We start from the raw sequence: 19,320 nt of genomic DNA on the forward strand, positions 1-19,320 counted from the left end.
CAAGTATTTATTTAACAATATCATAATTGTGCAAAAATCCAAGGGAGAACTGTAGGTAACCTCTGCCCAACAGCTATTGTTTAAATTTGTTGAATTTAAAATTTTTTTTCATTGTTTCAGCCTCACCGAAATCTTCGACCAACTCAAGACTGACCTAGTAAACCTACACAGCCACATCGGAAGCCAAAGCCTGAAACTATAAATTAAAACAATCAAAATCGGCAATAAAATTTATTAATATTCTTTAGAACATAAAATGCCAGTGTAAAAAATAAAAAACAATGTTCACTTTATACACATTTTACAAATAAATGATTTAGGTAAATTAACCTCTTTATTATAAACAGATAATGTTACCAGTGAATAAGTAGCGCCACTTGTCAATAAAATATAAAAAAGCTTTGAACAAAAAAAACTTAACAAAAACACCTTTCTGACTAGATACACAAGGTGGACTAAACCTACAAGATATTATCATACTTTTGGTTTTATGGATTGTCAAATGCCTGTTTATAGCCTCAAAATTACGCTTGCAGCTTTTCCGATAAGAAGATCGACTATATATTACTACAAGCTAATAGATTTTTTTATAAGTACGTTTAAACCATATCTATTGTAACTTGTGCTGGAAGATAAAAAGTTACAGGAAGATCTAAAAAAAAACTGTTTCCAATAGACAACTGAAAAATAAATATTGTCAAATGTTTAGGCACCTTGCATTTGCATTGAGCTATATGAAAAATACTAATGACGTCATAAGTATATAAATGACATATGACACTTGACACTTATACATACATTTACATTTAAATAACTGTTCCGTTATATGGAAGACTTTTAACCATTTCTTTTCTTACTATTAAAGTGGTTATAATGTGCTTATTTGAGGTAAGTTCATTAATATACAGTGGTCTATAAATTGTAAAAATACATCAAATTAATAATATTTACATATAACTTCAAAGTAAAAGGAATAAAACATGCCGACAAGAAGGTATCGCCAGTAATGTTCAATTTATTCGACCACTCTTAACAGTAATGTCAATGTTGATAGTAATCACAAACCTTAACAGTAAAGGCAATCTTTACACTTATGTGAAATTCCTATAATCATATGGTAACAGTGAACTCATACCTTTAACAAATATGGCAAGACTTCACACTGATATATCAAAATATTTTAATAACTTTTGAAAGTTAGTAAGGTATTTTGACAGTAACGGCAAATTCTGATATATGATGTATGACATACGACGCCATCTACGTGGCGAGTTCAAGAATTTAAAACGCTTTATGTGGTTATGGCAAAATAAAAAAGCAATTTGTTATGTTAACTAAATGCAAATCACTCTTTGGTCAATAAGAATCGGCGATTACTTGAACACTTCGGTCAGATATTTGTGTGAGTACTCGTAAACAACAAGCATGATAGCACCGCCTGGTCCCAACCTGAGAACTTTCGGAAGAAGGCCTTTGTATAGGGCAGCCAATCTGTAAAATAAAATTAATATTAGTATATGAAAGATTCTTTGTGGCGTAAGAAATTTATTAGTGTTTTCCTTAGTTTATTACTGATAGTACTAGCATGGTATAATTCCGCGTTTTTGAGTTGTAACTGTTTAGATGATATCAGAAAGTATATATACCTAAAAAAAGGTCTTAAAAAACAATAACCAATGACATGTCAAATGTCATTGAAGTGACAATTAATAAGAAAAGTACTTACCCTTCCTCCCGATACACAATGGCCATGGAGTTGAGCGTCGTTCTGTATTTGATTTCACCAAGCACCGGTTGAGGGCCTTGGATTCTGGATTTGGCCACGTCGAATGGAATATTTAAACAAGACGCTACACTTCCTGAAATGAAACCGAGTCCAATCTTCTTGAAAAATTCTGTGTAAGGATTCTAAAATGAAAACATTGGTCAATGATTTTACTATGACTGATTCCTTGAAATTTATTATTAATATCACTGACTCTTTTTAAGAGTATAGCGGGATAAGATGATAAAATCTGCACTCGGATGGATTCTTATCTATTCTTAAGTACATACTTAGGAACTCCTTTAGCCAAATTTTTAGTTCCCTAGCTGGTTCCAGAGGACTCCTATCGAAAAAAATGAGTTTTTTCAAAAAAAGAAATGTTCCTGGGTGATCCTTTGCTTTAAACAATCGGAAAAAAGTCATAAACATACATTTTCATGCCCAAAACACATTTATTTCAAAATTTTTGGATCAAAATTGAATTTAGAAAATATTTGAATTTTTCAAAGAATTTTTAAGATATGTAGGTAATTTTACACTTCCAAATAATTATTTTTCGTGTGTTTTTTCCGTTCTTTTGAATGGCGGGCTTAGATTTTCCATTTTTGCTCCGGAACATCCTCAAAATTCTAAAAAAAACTCTAGTTTTTGGTGTTTTCCCCCATGTTTTTAGCACATAAGCTCAACTGCATAATCAATAACGATGTTTGATATATTTTTTCATCATTTCTTGTATCTGGTTTTCCATTTTTAGACCAGAACATGCTCAAAATACGACAATGCCTATTTTTTAATATTTATTCTCTGTTTTTAGCGCATAACCATATGACTGAAGAACGATTTTTCATCTATTTATCCGTTTTTTCTAATAGCAGGGCCATTTTCAGACCGAAACATTAACTTAATTCGAAAAAACTGTATTTTTGGTGATTTTTTTTTTCATTTTTTTACTAGATAACCTCATTTAAATGTGACAAATAATGATTTTTATTTTTCCCATTATTTGAGTGGCGATTATCATTTAAATATTATCATTTACGGATTAAATTAATAAAATAATTATGTTTAATTTCATAGTAGACATTTTTTTCAAGTTAATATTTCATATTAATAATAATAAAATTTTATAAAATTAAAAAATAGTAAAAAATGTTCAAATCACATTACAACAGTTCTAGTCTTCTTCAATATGGTATTTTATTAAGGGGTCAGTCAAGTATCTGATGTGATAAATAAGTCTGAAAGTATTTTTGAGGTCTAACAATTTTTGACATGCCTTGCATTGCTAAGATAATAAATAATTGCGGCAATGGGAAAAAATTGCTAAAAACATGGAAAGAAATATAAAAAAAGAGAGATTGTCGTAGTTTGAGTATGTTTTTGTCTGAAAATGACAAACCTAATCCCGCTATTAGAAATAACGAAAGAATATATCAAAAATCGTTTTTTATTCGACATGCGGTTGAGTTTAAGTGGTGAAAAAAATGGGGGAAAGGCACAAAAATGGGATTTTTCTAATTTTGAGGATGTTCCACAGATAAAATGGCAAATCTAACCCAGCCAGTTAAAAAAACGGAAAAAATATACGAAAAATAATTAATTAGAAGTTTACCAAAAATTACCTAGATATCCAAAAAATTCTTAAGTTCAATTTTGATTCAAAAAATCTGAAAAAATCAGTTTTTTTGTACATGAAAATGTATCTGCATTTTTTAAAGCTCAGGAAACGTTTTTTTTTTGTTATAAAAACATTTTTGCGATGGTAGACCCCTAGGACCACCTAGGGAGCTAAAAATTTGGCTAAAGGGTTTCTAGATATGTACTTTCGAGTGACCAATTCCAAGTAAGAATCCAGCTGAGTGTAGTTATTACCACCTTATCCCGCTTAGCCTTTAGTAAATATATTAGTGATTTTCAGCACCAATTAGTTGGTCAATATATTTGCAGAATGGGAAAATATGGTGAGGAAACGATAAATAAAAATGGTATAAAGATGAACACAGAATCATAACAGATATATAAATGTTAAGTGTTTGATGCATATCTTAGTGTATATAAGACATATAGCAAAACAAATTTTTTAAATCGAAAAAACAAAGAAAGGTAAAATGAGAACAAACCACATATTAGTGGTGGCAACAAACAGAGCTCGCAATAAGACATTCCGTACTTCTAAATTTTGTTATTATCATTAAGAATCAGTTAGCTGGCTGTATTTGTCATAATGATTAACAAGAGACCTCTATAATATAGTAATTTGCCTTGCCTTTTACATCTTCAGTTGATAATTTTTCTGATTAGTCCGCCTTCGGTACCTATTTCTTAGCACCAGAACATATAATTTGTTACTGTTACTAAACTAGACTTGCTAATAAAAAACAGGTGCTATGAAAATGCTTACTATACTTAAAGATGTTATACGACAGTAACAAAAAGATATACAAGTCGTCAACTTAAATGATATGCAGTCTAAAATATATATCTCAAATCGAATATTTTTACTACTTACTTCACATTCTGGCAGCATACCCTTCACAGAATGGTAAAATCCGAAATAAAACATATTAAATATGGAATTTCTTGCAACAGTAGCCGTAAGTCCTTTGTTCAAACCCTTCAAACCGAACCCATTTTCCTGTATAATAACTCTAGTTACAGCCCAAGTGCTAGGGACTTCGCTGGATTTTGCTTTGTTGGATTGTAGAGACACCTTCACTACTTCAAAAGGGTTGACAAAAACGGCCTCAGTGGCTCCTGCTCCGAGTCCTGCCAAGGAAAATGTCTGGAAAAAGTTTAGATATACGATAAATAGAATAGATTTGTGAGATGATATAAATACAGTGACATATTTCTATTGTTTTAAATCAAGTTTTTTAAGTGATGGTCTAGAAATCTGGAACTCAAATAAAAATAAAAGAGAAACGTGCAGAGGTGCGATCTCAGTCGAGGACTCTATAGCTGCAACAAATAGGTGCTAATTACCACTAACAAAGGTCCTAAAGACGAATCTTCAGCACAGTAAGGCAGCTTGCATAAACCTTACTGTTGCTGTAAGAAGATTTTCGCTGATACAAGAGCTCTAGGTATCCAGAGTCAAAGGTCTATAGTTTTTAGTGCATATCATATCTTATAAATTTAGCAGTGGTTTAAAGGCTGATAAGGGGTCTTGGAGGCGACATGGAGCTGCCGATGCTTTTGTCGTAACAAAACTCTAAGAAATGCCCACTGTTTTCCAACGAATGAGTTGGAGGTTTTAGGAATAAAACTCAGCTCTGCCAGCAAATCCTACTCTCACGTCCACGAAGACATACCATGTCGCATAACCACTGGGTACATGGCGTACAATGGTAGTGCGTTATGTAGGAGACGAGAGAGGGTAAAAGGGGAGTTTCTGGCGCCTAAAAACTGGAACATATAGGCTAGGGGAATGAACCCCAACAGAAAATGCGGTCCACCAAGGATAGGGGTTAAGTCGTAAGGCCAGCGACTTTACACTTGTGAAAATTCTACAGTGCTAAAAGATCCAATGAGCCTCGGTTGCCGGACGGAAATTACATTAGACAAAAACAGCAACGAAAATGGACCATGAAATACGGAATCTAAAATATACAGGGAATCCGGAACAAGCAACAAGAAATTATGCATAAATTTGTAAATCGAAAATTAGATATAGCCATTCTCTCTGAGACCAAGAAAAAAGGAAATAGAACCGAAAAATTAAAAGACTATGTACATTTCTTCTCAGGAGTGGCAAAAGAGCAAGAGCAGGGATATCAATATTTGTACACAAGAAATTCGAAAAATATATTAAATGTTGGGAAGCATATAACGAACATTTTATTAAAGTTACGATTTTCCTAAGAGGAACACAAATAACAATTCTGGGGGTGTATGCCGTAAATGATGACTACTCAGTACAAGAAAAGGAAGCTTTTGAAGAAGACTTTAGAAAAATCCTGAACGAAATTCCTAACAGCCATGAGATTATATGCGGAGGAGACCTTAATGCCAGAGTAGGAAAACAAGTCGAAAGTAAAGTGGTAGGCATGCATGGAGAAGAAACTGTTAACAACAACGGAGAAAGACTCATAAATATATGCCAATAATATGAGTTAAAGATTTTGAATGGTTTTTTCGCCCACAAGAACATACATAAATACACCTGGTATCAGCACACAAGAGGTCTAAAATCGATAATAGATTATTTCATAACAAGACAACAAACTAAGTTAAGAGTACAGGACGTAAAAGTGAATAGAGGAGTAGAGTGCGGCTCGGACCACTGCCTGATAATAGGAAAAATATATACACCATTCGTAGACAGGAACCAAACAGACATCAACAAAGAACACAGAGAAAAAATAAAAAGAACTAAGTACACCTTAGACAATCTAGATAACGAGAGCACACAGTTACTTTACTCCTGGAGACTAGCACAAAAACTACAGGAATCACACAGATCAACGACGGATGAATACGAACATATAAAAAACTGCATGAAAGACGCAGCGCTAGATGCCTTAGGATAAAGAAGTGGAAGAAAGGATAAAAAGAAAGAAGGAAGTATATCTAAAGTTATTAGAACAGGGAGACGACCAAACAAAACAACAAATTAAAAACTTGAATAAAGAAGTCAAACGAGAAGTGGTTAAAAAGAAAAATAGTGCATGTGGACAAAAATGCCAATACCTAGACAACCATATAGGAGGAACAAAGAGCTCTGAAGCCTGGAGAACTATAAAAACGATGAGAAAAACGACAAAAAAACCAAGTCATAATAAATAGAATACCAAAGAACACATGGTTAGAGGATTTTGAGAACTTATTAACAGAGAGAAGAGAAAGGTTTAAACAGACAAATGAACAAGTGGAAGTAGAAGGAAGAAAAGAAATATCAATAGAACATGTGAAAGAAGCAGAAGGGAATGAAATTAAGAAAATCTCCAGGCCCAGGCGGAATACATCCAGAGTTGATTAGGTATGGATCATCAAAACTGTTTGAAATGATCCGAAAATTATTCGAAAGATGCTTAAACGGAGAAGAAGTTCCAGAAGAATAAAGACAATCGTATATCTCTCCAATACACAAGAAAGACACAAAGACGGATCGCAGTGATTGCTACTATAGGCCAACTATACTCAAAAGTACTACGAAACCTGATAGAAAATGATATTAAACACAAACAACCCGAAGAACACGCGGGATTTAGGGCCGGACGCTCCACTATGGATAATATTTTCACATTAAAAATTGCAATGGAAAAATGAGTGCAGAGAAATAGAGAAACCCATTTGGCTTTAATAGATTTGGAAAAAGCATATGACAGTGTACCGATCTCCCAACTATGGATAGAAATGGGTAACTTGAAAATAAACCCAATTCTTATTAACGCCACTCAAAAATACTACGAACAAAACTTTGCAAGAATTAAAATGGAACAAGAAATCACCTCTCCTTTTCAAACAAAAAAGGGACTAAGACAAGGCTGCTGTCTGTCACCCACCTTATTTAAAATCTATTTGGACAGATCCTTAGTGAAATGGGTAAAAAAATGTAGAAGCATGGGATAACGGTGGAACAAAACAAGCTATATACACTTTTCTTTGCGGATCACCAGGTAGTAATTGCCGAAGACAGCTACGATCTTAGCTATATGGTAAGAAAACTGCAAGAAGAATATGATGTGGCAGGTCTAAATATGAATATGACAAAATGTGAATATCTCTCAGTGGGAACAGATGAAATATGTGACCTAGTCTTGGAAGACAAAATCAAAGGCGTGCAATCCTGCAAATATTTGGAGGTCATTTTCAACAAGAAGGGAAATAGCGCAAATGAAATCAGGGAAAGAATAAACAAGGGCAGAGCAGCGACCTGTGCCTTAAACTCTCTTCTCTGGCAAAAAATAATTCGACGAGAAATCAAAAAATAAATTTACCGTAGTATAGTCCAAAGTATTACACTTTACGGTTCGGAAGTATGAGACGTCACCAAAGCTAATAGAAACAAACTTATGACGACATAAATGGATTATCTGAGACGAAGCTGCGGTAGACCGAAACTGGAGAGAGTTAGAAACGAACAAATAAGAAACGAAATGAAAATGGAGCGAAATATCACTGATGACATAGAAAGAAAACAATTAATCTGGTTCGGACATGTTAAAAGAATGCCAGAGTACAGATGGCATAGAAGAGTACTGGAATGGATCCCTCCTGAAAGAAGAAAGAGAGGACGACCACTCTTTCTAAGAGACTTAGAAGAGGCAATTGCATATGACAGAAAAAAATGGAAATTGGGGGCGGAGAAGCGGCGACAGCCGTAATCAATCCGTTATTATATTATATATATATATATATATATATATATATATATATATATATATATATATATATATATATATATATATATATATATATATATATATATATATATAAATAAATTTAGCAAATCTGACGAAAACTTCCAAAAATTATCGTTTTAAATAAACATATAGGAACTAGAAATTAGCAATTTTGGCTTGTCTTTTGGATGTATTTGTAAATCAATTGTTTTTCTAGATTTCAATGTCAGCACAATGAAAATATTAGAGTCAATAAAAAAACATATTAGTCTCATTATTGATTAATTTCCACTAATTTTAAACAAAGTGCGATGACTAAGGATAAAATGTGACGTAACGCATCAATAATAAAACAGAAGATAAAGATCAGTGACGAACCTTGAAATAATTAGTTCTTAATCACAGCAAATTCAAGCAATTATAGAATTTGGAAACAATAATAAAATAAGCTAATTTTAGCTTCATGGTAGCAATAAGTAAATTAAAAATATATTCAATTTTTAGTAAAAAAAAATTAGAAAACAAAACACTTGGCGTTTTTTAAAATGGTTGAGTTGTTCCTGATGTCGTGTACTTAAAATACATTTTCTCTGCATTTTTAAAAATCGTTATTAATATTAAATTAAATATATTATATAATTAAATTAAATTAAATTATTAATCCTAATCATTAATATATAATTAAATAATTATATATTATAAATAATTAATATCGTTATTAATAATTTAATGGTGAACGATATGCCGAGTGCACTTTTAGCGCTAAAGTAAGGTTTCAAGGGGGTTCAGTTATGGTGTGGGGCTGGTATATCATCGGGGCGCATACAGAATTGTACGTTGTCTCTAAGGACGCTGATGGGGAAGCAATTTCACAGAATGAAGTTTTAAACTTAATTAACAGTATGGCCAGAAGAATAAATGTGGTTATACAGACTTGTTGAGGTAATAATAGAAATTTGTTTTATTTTATTTTTTTTTGCATTAATTTGTAAGTTTGTATAGTTCTCTTTAAATAAAAGTTTTTCCTATGCATTTCCTGTCTAAAATATACTTAAAACCCTGTACCAGAGCATGCCAATAGTCGATAAAAGTTACAATAAAAAATAAAGTGTGTTGCAATTTTATCAAAAATTCAAGAGATGCTCGTTTTTCGTGCAGGTACTTATTAGTTACATCTTTGCAGAAAATTAAGTTTAAGCTGCTCGTATACATCGAAGTTTATGATAATAATAAAGTATTGGAGTTCTAAATACACCCGTTATACATTTTGTCAATATAATGTACTGGTATTTTAACATTCCATTGTATAAAGTGTATGATATTTCTGAATTCAAATATGTTATACTAAGATATGTATACATCGTAACATTGATAAAAAAATTACCGCAGATTAGGAAAAAAAGATAAATTTTTTATATCTGGCAGATGACGATTACGTGACAAATCCATCAGGTTAGAAATTAAGAGTTAATGTTATTTATTCAGCTGAAATAATTGTAAAGCATATTCTTTTGTGTACATTCGTAATATTAACCAAAAAACAAAGGAAATAAAGAATATTCCAATACGGAACTATTGTCTTATGACGTATTTATTACTATAAAAGTTTTTTTAAATTATTTATAATAAAATATTTGAGGAAATTAACTATTTATAGTGCCAATGAGAGAATCTTAAATTTTAAATAAAAAATTAATATATAACAAAAAAAAACATATTGCTTTCATAAAATATAAACATGTTACTTTCTTTTAAATAAGAAAATAAAAAAAATTATAGAAGTTGATAAACATTAAAGGAATATTATTTCTCCACTGTTCTCTCCCTTCATGAAATAGAACAGGCACTGGATCAAAAAAACATATAAATGATTCTAAATCATCCTTTATCCACCTTAGTCCGTCTTAGTCATCCCTAATCACCCTTAGTATTACCACAATACATCCCAATAGTAGCGTAGTAAGCGGAATAGGACGGGTGGGGAGAGTGATTTGCATGGGCCCAGCCGTTCGTAATGACGACGGCGCTACTAGTCACTTTAGGTGGGGGTATAACATAGCGGGAGACGCATGTGAGGTGGCGGAATTTGATTTAGATTGGGGCGCCATTGCAAATTGAGTTTTGTCTTTGTTATTATCATCTCAAATTGTAAAAATAATAGGGAGAACAGTTTTTTACCATCGTTGAAATGGAACAAAATACAGTAAAAGGTAAAAAATGTTGTGTTCCTGATTGTACCGACTACACAAGCAGTCGATTTCGTTTTCCAAATCCGAAAAATGAAATGGACATGTTTTCGGAATGGTTGACGGTTATTAAGAGGGAAAGATTAAACAATTCTACACCACTTACTGTTTAAAATAATGTTCGTGTTTGCTCTAGACATTTTAAAGATGAAGATAAAGTGGTTGCAAATGGCGTTACAAAAACACCGTATCCCAAATTTTAGAAAAAGGCGATAAAAACAGTATACATCAATTTTTATATATCTAATAAACACTGCTAAAAGAGAAGAAGGTACATTACCAAAATGGTATAGTATTCCCAATCAAAAGAATATTTTTTGTTGATGGGTGAAAGTTAAAATTTGAAAAATGACTATTAAACATTCTGAGGATTAGGAGTTTATTTTTACAAGCACCAGGTAAGAACAGCACCTAATTATACCAAACTTTTGTTAGTAAATACAAACTCGATACCATTTTGTACATTTTGTTTTTGTAGTTAAATTACCTTTAAATCTTAACCAACATTAGTGTTATATTTATATACTATATATATTTTAAAATTATTAAAACTCTTAACTCTTATCATTACATTCCTAAAATTGGCCTTATTTTATAAAAAAAGTCATACATTCTTAATTTTAATAATATTTCATTATTTTAGATTTTCATGGATCTTCTACTTCTGAGCAATAGCTACATGGAGGCACATGCTAATTTGTGATGATCCTGAAGAGCAGGATCACAGAAATGCTAGAGTTTACACTTTGTTATCTACAGATGGTACTTTAAGGCAGAGTATTTTAGAAGGTATGGAACTTACAACAAACCATTACTAATGAATATAGAGGTATCCATATTTGTATATCAAAAGGAAGATCTCCAACACGATGGAAAAATGAAATGAAGATTGGTGGAAAAATCCCTTCATGAAGTTGTCCATCTGGTACAGAATTGCAGCCAATGGAGACAGCAAGCTAACAATATTTAGAGTGTCTCCACCCACACCTTAACAAGGGCTCAAGAAATGAGGAGGATGAGGATATTTGTAGCCAATACTTTACGAAAGAAAATTATACAAATAAACAAGTGTCAGGTTGTCTGTGTTTTATTTTGTTGTTTTTGGGACTTTGGTTTGTTAATGTAATGGAAAACAGATATAATCATAAAATATTAAATAAACACTTTCCTGTACCATAATATATACTCTCTCTGGATCAGATATTATGTTATACAATTATATATAAAAATATGTGTAAGTGTATACTATATTTTTGGACAGAGAGAATATATCTTTTGGCATAGAATAAGTTTTTATTTCTTATTTTATGACTATATTTACTTTCCATTAAAAGCATACTTTGTAAATGTTGGCGCGTAAAATTCATAACTTACGTTTTGAATTTGCCGCTAAATGAAATTAGTTTTGACACGTCCGTATCTGGCGCTAGAAACTCTCTTCCAAAACTTTCTATGGGAGTTACCTTACTAGGAAGGTATATACTCTGAGTACTACTTAGTCCGCCACAAGGAACAACAACTCGAAGTCACCGCTTATTTCTTTTCCAAGTAGTGATGGTGAACGTGGTGATTTTTAAATCACGCCGTGATCAGTGACAGTGATTTTTAAATAACGGTGATTTTAAACGGTGACCTGATCACCGTTCTTTTATGTACAGTAACAGGTAGTCACAAGTATAGTAAACTAAACAACACGATCGCGATCAGTCTGTGTTATGTAGTACTATAAAAACATATTGCTGATAATAAATATGTTTATTTAACGCAACTAGATAGTTTGATTTATAATAATACATTTAGAATACTAACAATAGGTAAAGTAATCCATTTTTAAAGCAATATAAACAATTATACATAATTTTCTTGACAACGCTTTATCTTTTAAATAAAACTAAAAATAACTCTAGAATTTTACTTAAATTTTTTTATAAACTTTTAAGAATGTTTTTATGAAAGAAAAAATATATTCAATACGTTAACACTAGAAAGTCGGGCTTAGCATACCTACCTAGAAAGCCCGAAGGGATCATTTTGGCCCCAAGTTCCTAAATCAATAAAAACCAAGTTTAGAATTAACTATTTATTTGGGAATAAACAAAAAATAAAAATAACAGTTTTAAGAAATTATATAAACTCTTGACGATAGAATTTGATTTAATTATTTAGTTTCATTTTAAACACTTGGAACACCATACAGTTTGCAGTTTTTGGCATTTGCCATACATTGCCTTGTTACAGCCGTGGCACTCATTGGAAGTATGATTTCCTTTACAAAACATTTTTAACTGACATTTTTTTCTTTTTTGGCTAGTAACAGTGCTGGTGATTGGTAAATCCGGTGGTGCTGGGTATAGTACCAGATTTCGGGAGGCAAGGTATGGAGCCCGTAATTCTTCACACAGCTGAAGAATAAACTTACGACGACTGATTTTACTTCCAGTAACTTCTTTATAAATAATCCATGCATTTATTGCTCCTAAGTCAAGAATGTTATAAAACACGTGCATTGGCCATCGTCTTGAAGCAACTTTTGTAGTATAAAGACGCGCCATTTGGTCCACTACATCAACCCCGTATTTTGTTTTATTATAAAAACTTACTGTTTTTTAAGTTTTTTTCCATCGACAGCAACATCCACTGATTGATGTAATGAGCTCAACAAAAGCACATTTTTGTGACTCTTTCCTTGGTATGCAGTAAGTGTTATCTTTTCGTCGATCTGGAATATATGGGTAACATATAATTCTCCATTTTTACTCTTTACGCTTAGAGGAACTTCCTTTCTGTTTCGATTCAAAGTACCCACAAGACTTGTTGATTTTTTTTGCAATGCCTTGGCCAATTTTAACGATGTAAAGTAGTTATCTGTCGTAACATTTTTGCCCTTTCCCAGTTGATTTTCCATTAACCGCAAAACAACATGTTCACCAACACTTGTATCTTTCTTGCGTAGATGATCAGTGCCAGTATAAGGGTAACCATTTACAATATATTTTGATTCCACGCATGTCAAAAGCCAAAATTGTATGCCAAACTTATCCGGCTTATTTGATATGTACTGTGTGAACGGGCACCTGGCTTTAGAAGACAGTAGTTGTTCGTCCACAGTAAGATTTATTCCCGGTTTGTAACATGCACCACTATTTTCTATAAATTCATTCCAAACCGCAGAGGCTAGAGCAAATTTGTCGGTTTTCAATCGTTCAGATCTCGTTTGCTTTATGTCAAATCTGAGATATTTTATAATATCCTTGAATCTGTCTCGTGGCATAGTTTGCCTAAAAAACTGAGGACCCCATACTGTTGACCACAAGCTGTTGGTTGGGAAATTTTTGGCGCCGTAGACTCCTCTTGCGTACATAATAGCAAGGGTAGCCTCCAGTTCTTCGAAAGTTATAGTCCATGTGTCATTTTTCAAACATCGATGTGCTTCTGCAATAGTGCATTCTTTTATATGACGTAACATGCTGTCGTTGATTATTAGATGCCAAGCACTTACCACACAATTGTTCCTCACGTTCCTTTTTGCATACGACGTAGGACCTGATTCCTCTCGATAAATGTTGTGCTGAGCGCGGCGTCCTGTAATGAGCAAATATTCAATGAATATGAAGATACTAAAAATCATAATCTTACCAGGTACTGATCCAAAATCAATAACTTTCCACGTTGTTCCGTCTTTCGATTGTTCGGTGTCTCCGATTGAAATAGTTTTTCCTTGTTGACCTCTTTTTCTCTTTAGATGGACTTGGATTCACGATAAAATTACCTGACTCGTGCTGTTGAGTTGTAGAAGCAGTGTTTACATAAATTGGTGAGTCTTGTACAATAAAACTTTCTAACTGCTCTGAAGCATCAGAGTCACTTGAATCATTATTTTGTGGTGGTACGTATTGTTCATCGTCTGACTCATTATTTTCTGCAAATTCAGATTCACCTCCCGAAACATCTTCTTGTATTTTTCGTATTTCTTCAAGAAGTTCAAGCTCTGATAGTCCACGACGAGATTACGAGTCCACAATTGAACGAATGTTTCAATATTCTAGAAACGAGAGTCAACAGAACCTAATAAACCGCTCAATAAACAAAATACTTTCATGGAACAAACAGTATGTAACAAAATACCTTCTAGGAATAAACGTACATAAACATAATTTTATCTATCCGACAGAAAGTCAAAAGAAATCGTCAAATTTCCGAGAAAACGATAATAATTAATACAGGGCCAGTTTGGCCCCTTCAGACTTCTATGGTAGGTTTGTTAGAAAATCCATTTAATAAATTTAGTAAACAATATTTTTTTGCGTTAAATAAGACTTTGTATCAAAATATTAAAAGTCATAAAATATGAAATTATTATTGTGTCAAATAAAAGAACTACAATAACTTCAAATCGCAACAGGGGCCAAATTGGCCCCTCCGACTTTCTAGTGTTAAATGACATTATTTTAAAAAGACAAATATCAGTAAATAATAACATAAAATATCTAGTATTTCAGTTAATAATATTCACCGTTGGTAAATCCCCAGATGTTAGTTACCGTTCTCCAAATCACGTTCACAGAGATCATAATATTTATTATATAAGCAAGTTTTGTGAGACGGTGACCGTGAATTGATATCATATCTGGTCACCGATTACGGTTATCGAAGTTATTATAGCAAGGAACGCTACTTATCGGTGATTTATGAATCACCGTGACTGAATCACCGTTAATAAAATCACGTCCCATTACTTCCAAGACAGATAAAAATAAAATTGTAAAACCAATAGTACTGAAGACAAACAGAGTAGTAGAATATTTGAAAGGAAAAATCAATCATTTTATTCTACAGTAAATAATGAAAACAAGAAGTTCTTAATGCCCTATCCATACTAGTAGAACATGACTTATACAAAAATTAATACGACTTACCTGACGGACTTATTCAGGAAAACACTACATCTGATTCGTTCTATGAAGAGAAACAGAAAGAACGCGACTCTGTTGAAAACTTTCTCTGTCAAAGTCTCCATTGTATGATCAAATCCGTCTAAGGAAAAAGAGATTCTATAAGATGCTTGCGTCATCTCAAGAACAGACTTGATCAAAACAACTTTTAATGATCACATTATTTGAAACACAATTCAGTCATACTATATATGTGCTTTTATATATTCCCAATTCTTCTCTAGAACTGTGAGAGCTGGACTCTTAACAGCTCACTAGAAAAAAACATCGAAGCTTTTGAAATATACCTTTATAGGAGAATACAATATATTTCCTGAAACAAAAGAACAACAAACACTGAAGGTCTTAAGATAATGCATAAGTTTGGCCAATGATCAAAGGGCATAAAGTAACATACATTGGGCAAGTATGAGAATGAAAAGTTTAACAGATTTACGTATTTTCTTCTAAGAAATTTATTTGGAATATTTCCCAGAGAAGAGGTATAAGGTAAGGGACAATCAAACTAATAAAGTGAATTGGTTTAAAAATGACTTAAAAACTATAAGAACTCAACTGCACTTTTTAGAACAGCTTAAAAACAGTATCAGTCACCAGACACCGAGAGGATCTATAAAGATTTTAAAATGCAATACAAACTTGCAATACTGAATGCAAAAAATCATGACAAACAACAACATCGCCAGGAATTCCAGTAATCCAATAAAGTCTATGTGGAAAATCATAAATGAACATCGTGGTGTTAAGAAAAATACTAGCCGACCTCCTAATATCAGTCCAAATACTTTTAATGATTACTTTTCACAGATAACATCCAACTTCATCAAATATATCTCAGCTTCAAACCTGAATCAAATAGATATAACTCAAATATATTAAATCAATTTTCTTTCTCAGAGTCACTTTCAATACAGTACGGGATATTAATCAATAATTTAAAAAATAAAAACACCTGTGACAATCTTGGACTAAATGTAAAGTTAATAAAAACAAAAAATATCATAATAAGCAGCTAACATTCACAGAGTATTTGGTCTGCAGAGAAAGCCAGTGAATGTCCTTGCTGATTTGGGATTTAGGGAAGCCTGCTGTCATGCTTATGAAAGATTGGGAATTCTTACTGTACCGGCACAGTACATTCTTGAAAACCTTTGATTCATGAAGAAAAATGCCAATATTTTACCAGCATGTTTATGATACTAGGCACAAACAGAATATGATATCAGCATATTACTGTTTGAAAAGTTGTCAAAATGGAGCAGGGTATTGGGCAATAAAATGTTTTAATGTTCTGCCGGAAAATATCAGAAATTTGCCTGAAATGAAATTAAAAAAATATTGATAAAAATTCATTTTATTCAATTCATAAATATTTACAACATAAGATATAAGATTTAAATTTTTAACATGAATAAAGAGTATTGAGTAAGTAATAAGGAGAGACAGATACAAAAACTTTGATTGATCATTGAAGGAAAAATTCAGGGAAAAAAGTTAATAGGAAGATAACAAAATTATTGCCTAAAAAACCTGCAACATTGACTCAGACATTCAGAGCCGGTATTTCACCCATAGCTGTAGCCAACTGGAAGAAGTTTTTACTTCCTTGTAAGTTTTTTGTGTTATTTAGTTAATACATTTGGTTGTCTATTTGATTTAAAGCTGTAATAAAATTTATATTAAAAGTAAAAACAGTATTATAGTGTATTAATTTCCAGTAAACAAATCATATAATGTCTCATATGATGAATTTGCCAAAAGACTTTCTGCTATAGGGGTGACCAATGTATTGTGTAAAATATTGTTTTTTTGCTTCTGAATATTCAGCATAATTTTGACAATTCTTTATAACTGACCTTGTAAAATAGGACTTTTGTATTAAAATTGATGACCAGGTGAAATAAATAATCCTCAATTAAAATCATAAAATATATATCATTTTAAAATTTGCTTTGAAACATAACAAAATGTATTAAACAGTGTGTTTAATGTAAATACTGTATTTTGGAAATGTTATGAATCCAAACCAAATTTTTACTGTGACTATGTATTTTTCAATATTGGCAAAAATACAAAAAAAAATTAACAAAACAACCTTGCCCTGTATTTAAAATATTGCAGAATTGATTCTATAATTAGACAATTATATAACAAAAAAATATATATTTTATTCAATAACAAATGAAGGAGAAAAAACAACTTTAAAAGCTTGGAATGTTAAAAAAATAATAATACTTACTAGAGGGGTTGGGGTAGCAGATCCAAACATAAAGAACTGTTTGTATTGTTCAAAGGTAAAAAACTGAAAACATACAAAATAAGTACATGAATGTAGTACTTCACACAAGTTCACATACTTTAACAGCTCTTTTTGGGGTTTCAGCTAAAATAGGAGGCACTATTCCTTTCCAGAAGGAAAACATTCCTTCGTGCTTATACATTTTCCCAAAGCAGTCTATAATGCCTTTATAGTATCTGGGGTCATTTCGGTCCATTGCTCTAGACTGTATTTGAAGCCTAGTTTTTATCAAATCTAAGGGGTGCATTATACAAACTTCCACAAAGCCTTAAAAACAAAAAAATGTTAGTGGATACAATAATATTAATGGTAAAAAACTTACCTGCTGATCCCCCAGATCCAATTTGGATCGCAGCTTCTTTTAGTGTCTCTTTTACTTTACCCATTGTGGAATGTGTTAAAAATTCCAAAAGCACTATATATTATACACAAATTTGTTAGATATGTACATTAACCAATTGTTTATACAATTAAAAACTGTTAAACACTTAAATCGAGATAACTATATTACATTAGAGATTACTTAGAATTAATCAACATTTTTCCACATAGAATCGCAGGAGGGGAGATACTGCTTTGTTTGCCACACATAACAAAATTTAAGTGTCTAAAAAAAATCGTCGGTCAGATCAACGTAACCTAAAAATCCAATGCCTTCTTTGTGAGGTGAGTGTCAAGGAAATCTATTTCTTTTCAAATCATTTTCCAAGTGAAAATGTGTTGAAATTTGTATGCAACCAGTATTGCGCTTACTTAGATAAAATTTTATAATATAGTATGCTAAAATTTTATATAATTTTATGCTATTTTATCGGACGAAGTTTTAGTAATATGAAAATAAATGTAAACTGTAAATAAATTTTATGTTAATTGTCACAATACTTTAAAAATCAAACAAAGTTCAGATATTGAAAAGGTATATCAAGACAACCACAAAACTGCATTCGCAAACAATTTCCTCCACCCATACAAAAATTTATATAAAAAATTATTAGCCCAACAAAGAAAAGTGGAGCAGGGCAATAAAAGAAAAGTTTTTTGACGGCATAATTGGCGCCAAGTGAAGGAAGTCATGAAGTTGTTTAGTAGAAGAGAGAAGTTACCTACCTAGGAAAAAGGTAAATACGAAATCTTATAGCGAAATAACTTCAGAAGATGAAAATAATGATAATAAATATAAGGACATAGATGCGAATGAGACTGACTTATTTGTTCAATGTGCGGGGAGTTTTGGAAAAATATGGTTAAGGTGTAATTCGTGCGGGAAATACACATGGACACATAAGGGGTGTACATTATCACTGCGCCGAGCTTTCGACATTATCTCTAATGTCTTCTTTAGGGTTTCTGAGGTTTCAGTCTTCCGAGCTCCAGACACTACTGCACTGATCACTATTCACTTCACTACTACTACTGAATACCTAGTGATCAGTGCAGTAGTGTCTGGGGGCTCGGGAGACCTCGGAAGCCCTGAAGAAGACATCAGAGAGGATGTCGAAAGCTCGACACCGTGACAATTGACAGCGTTCAATCCGAAAGACTGTTGAGTTTAATATTAAATCGTGTAATAGTATTAATCTTAACTTTAGGTTTAATTGTACTGAGCGAGGAAATCTTTCGTAACATCTTGGAACATAGAGCATTTTCTTATTTGTTGTAAAATCCGTAGAATATTGTTTTGTTCTATTCGAATAATAATAATACATACTCTTTC

The 19,320-nt window shown here is 32.1% G+C and overlaps 2 protein-coding genes across 2 annotated transcripts in view; one reads left to right on the forward strand and one right to left on the reverse strand.

Moving 5' to 3' along the window:
- The window catches only part of LOC140444663 (uncharacterized), a 129,342-nt gene extending 129,084 nt beyond the window's left edge, over positions 1-258 (forward strand). Inside the window, exon 4 of the mRNA XM_072536427.1 lies at positions 121-258. Coding sequence (XP_072392528.1) covers positions 121-202 — 82 coding nt within the window. The 3' untranslated portion in view covers positions 203-258. The remainder of the gene's footprint in view (positions 1-120) is intronic.
- On the reverse strand, positions 218-18,270 carry LOC140444658 (mitochondrial 2-oxodicarboxylate carrier-like). The gene is made up of 6 exons (XM_072536422.1): positions 17,929-18,270; positions 17,665-17,873; positions 17,547-17,609; positions 4,275-4,547; positions 1,727-1,908; positions 218-1,491 (listed from the first exon to the last, which is right to left on the reverse strand). Exons 1-6 carry the CDS (start codon positions 17,990-17,992, stop codon positions 1,374-1,376), a joined length of 909 nt encoding a protein of 302 aa, XP_072392523.1. The 5' UTR covers positions 17,993-18,270; the 3' UTR covers positions 218-1,373.
- Positions 18,271-19,320: the final 1,050 nt, after the last annotated feature.

This window comes from Diabrotica undecimpunctata, chromosome 1 (assembly GCF_040954645.1).
Source record: "Diabrotica undecimpunctata isolate CICGRU chromosome 1, icDiaUnde3, whole genome shotgun sequence".
NCBI classification, from domain to species: Eukaryota; Metazoa; Arthropoda; class Insecta; order Coleoptera; family Chrysomelidae; genus Diabrotica; species Diabrotica undecimpunctata.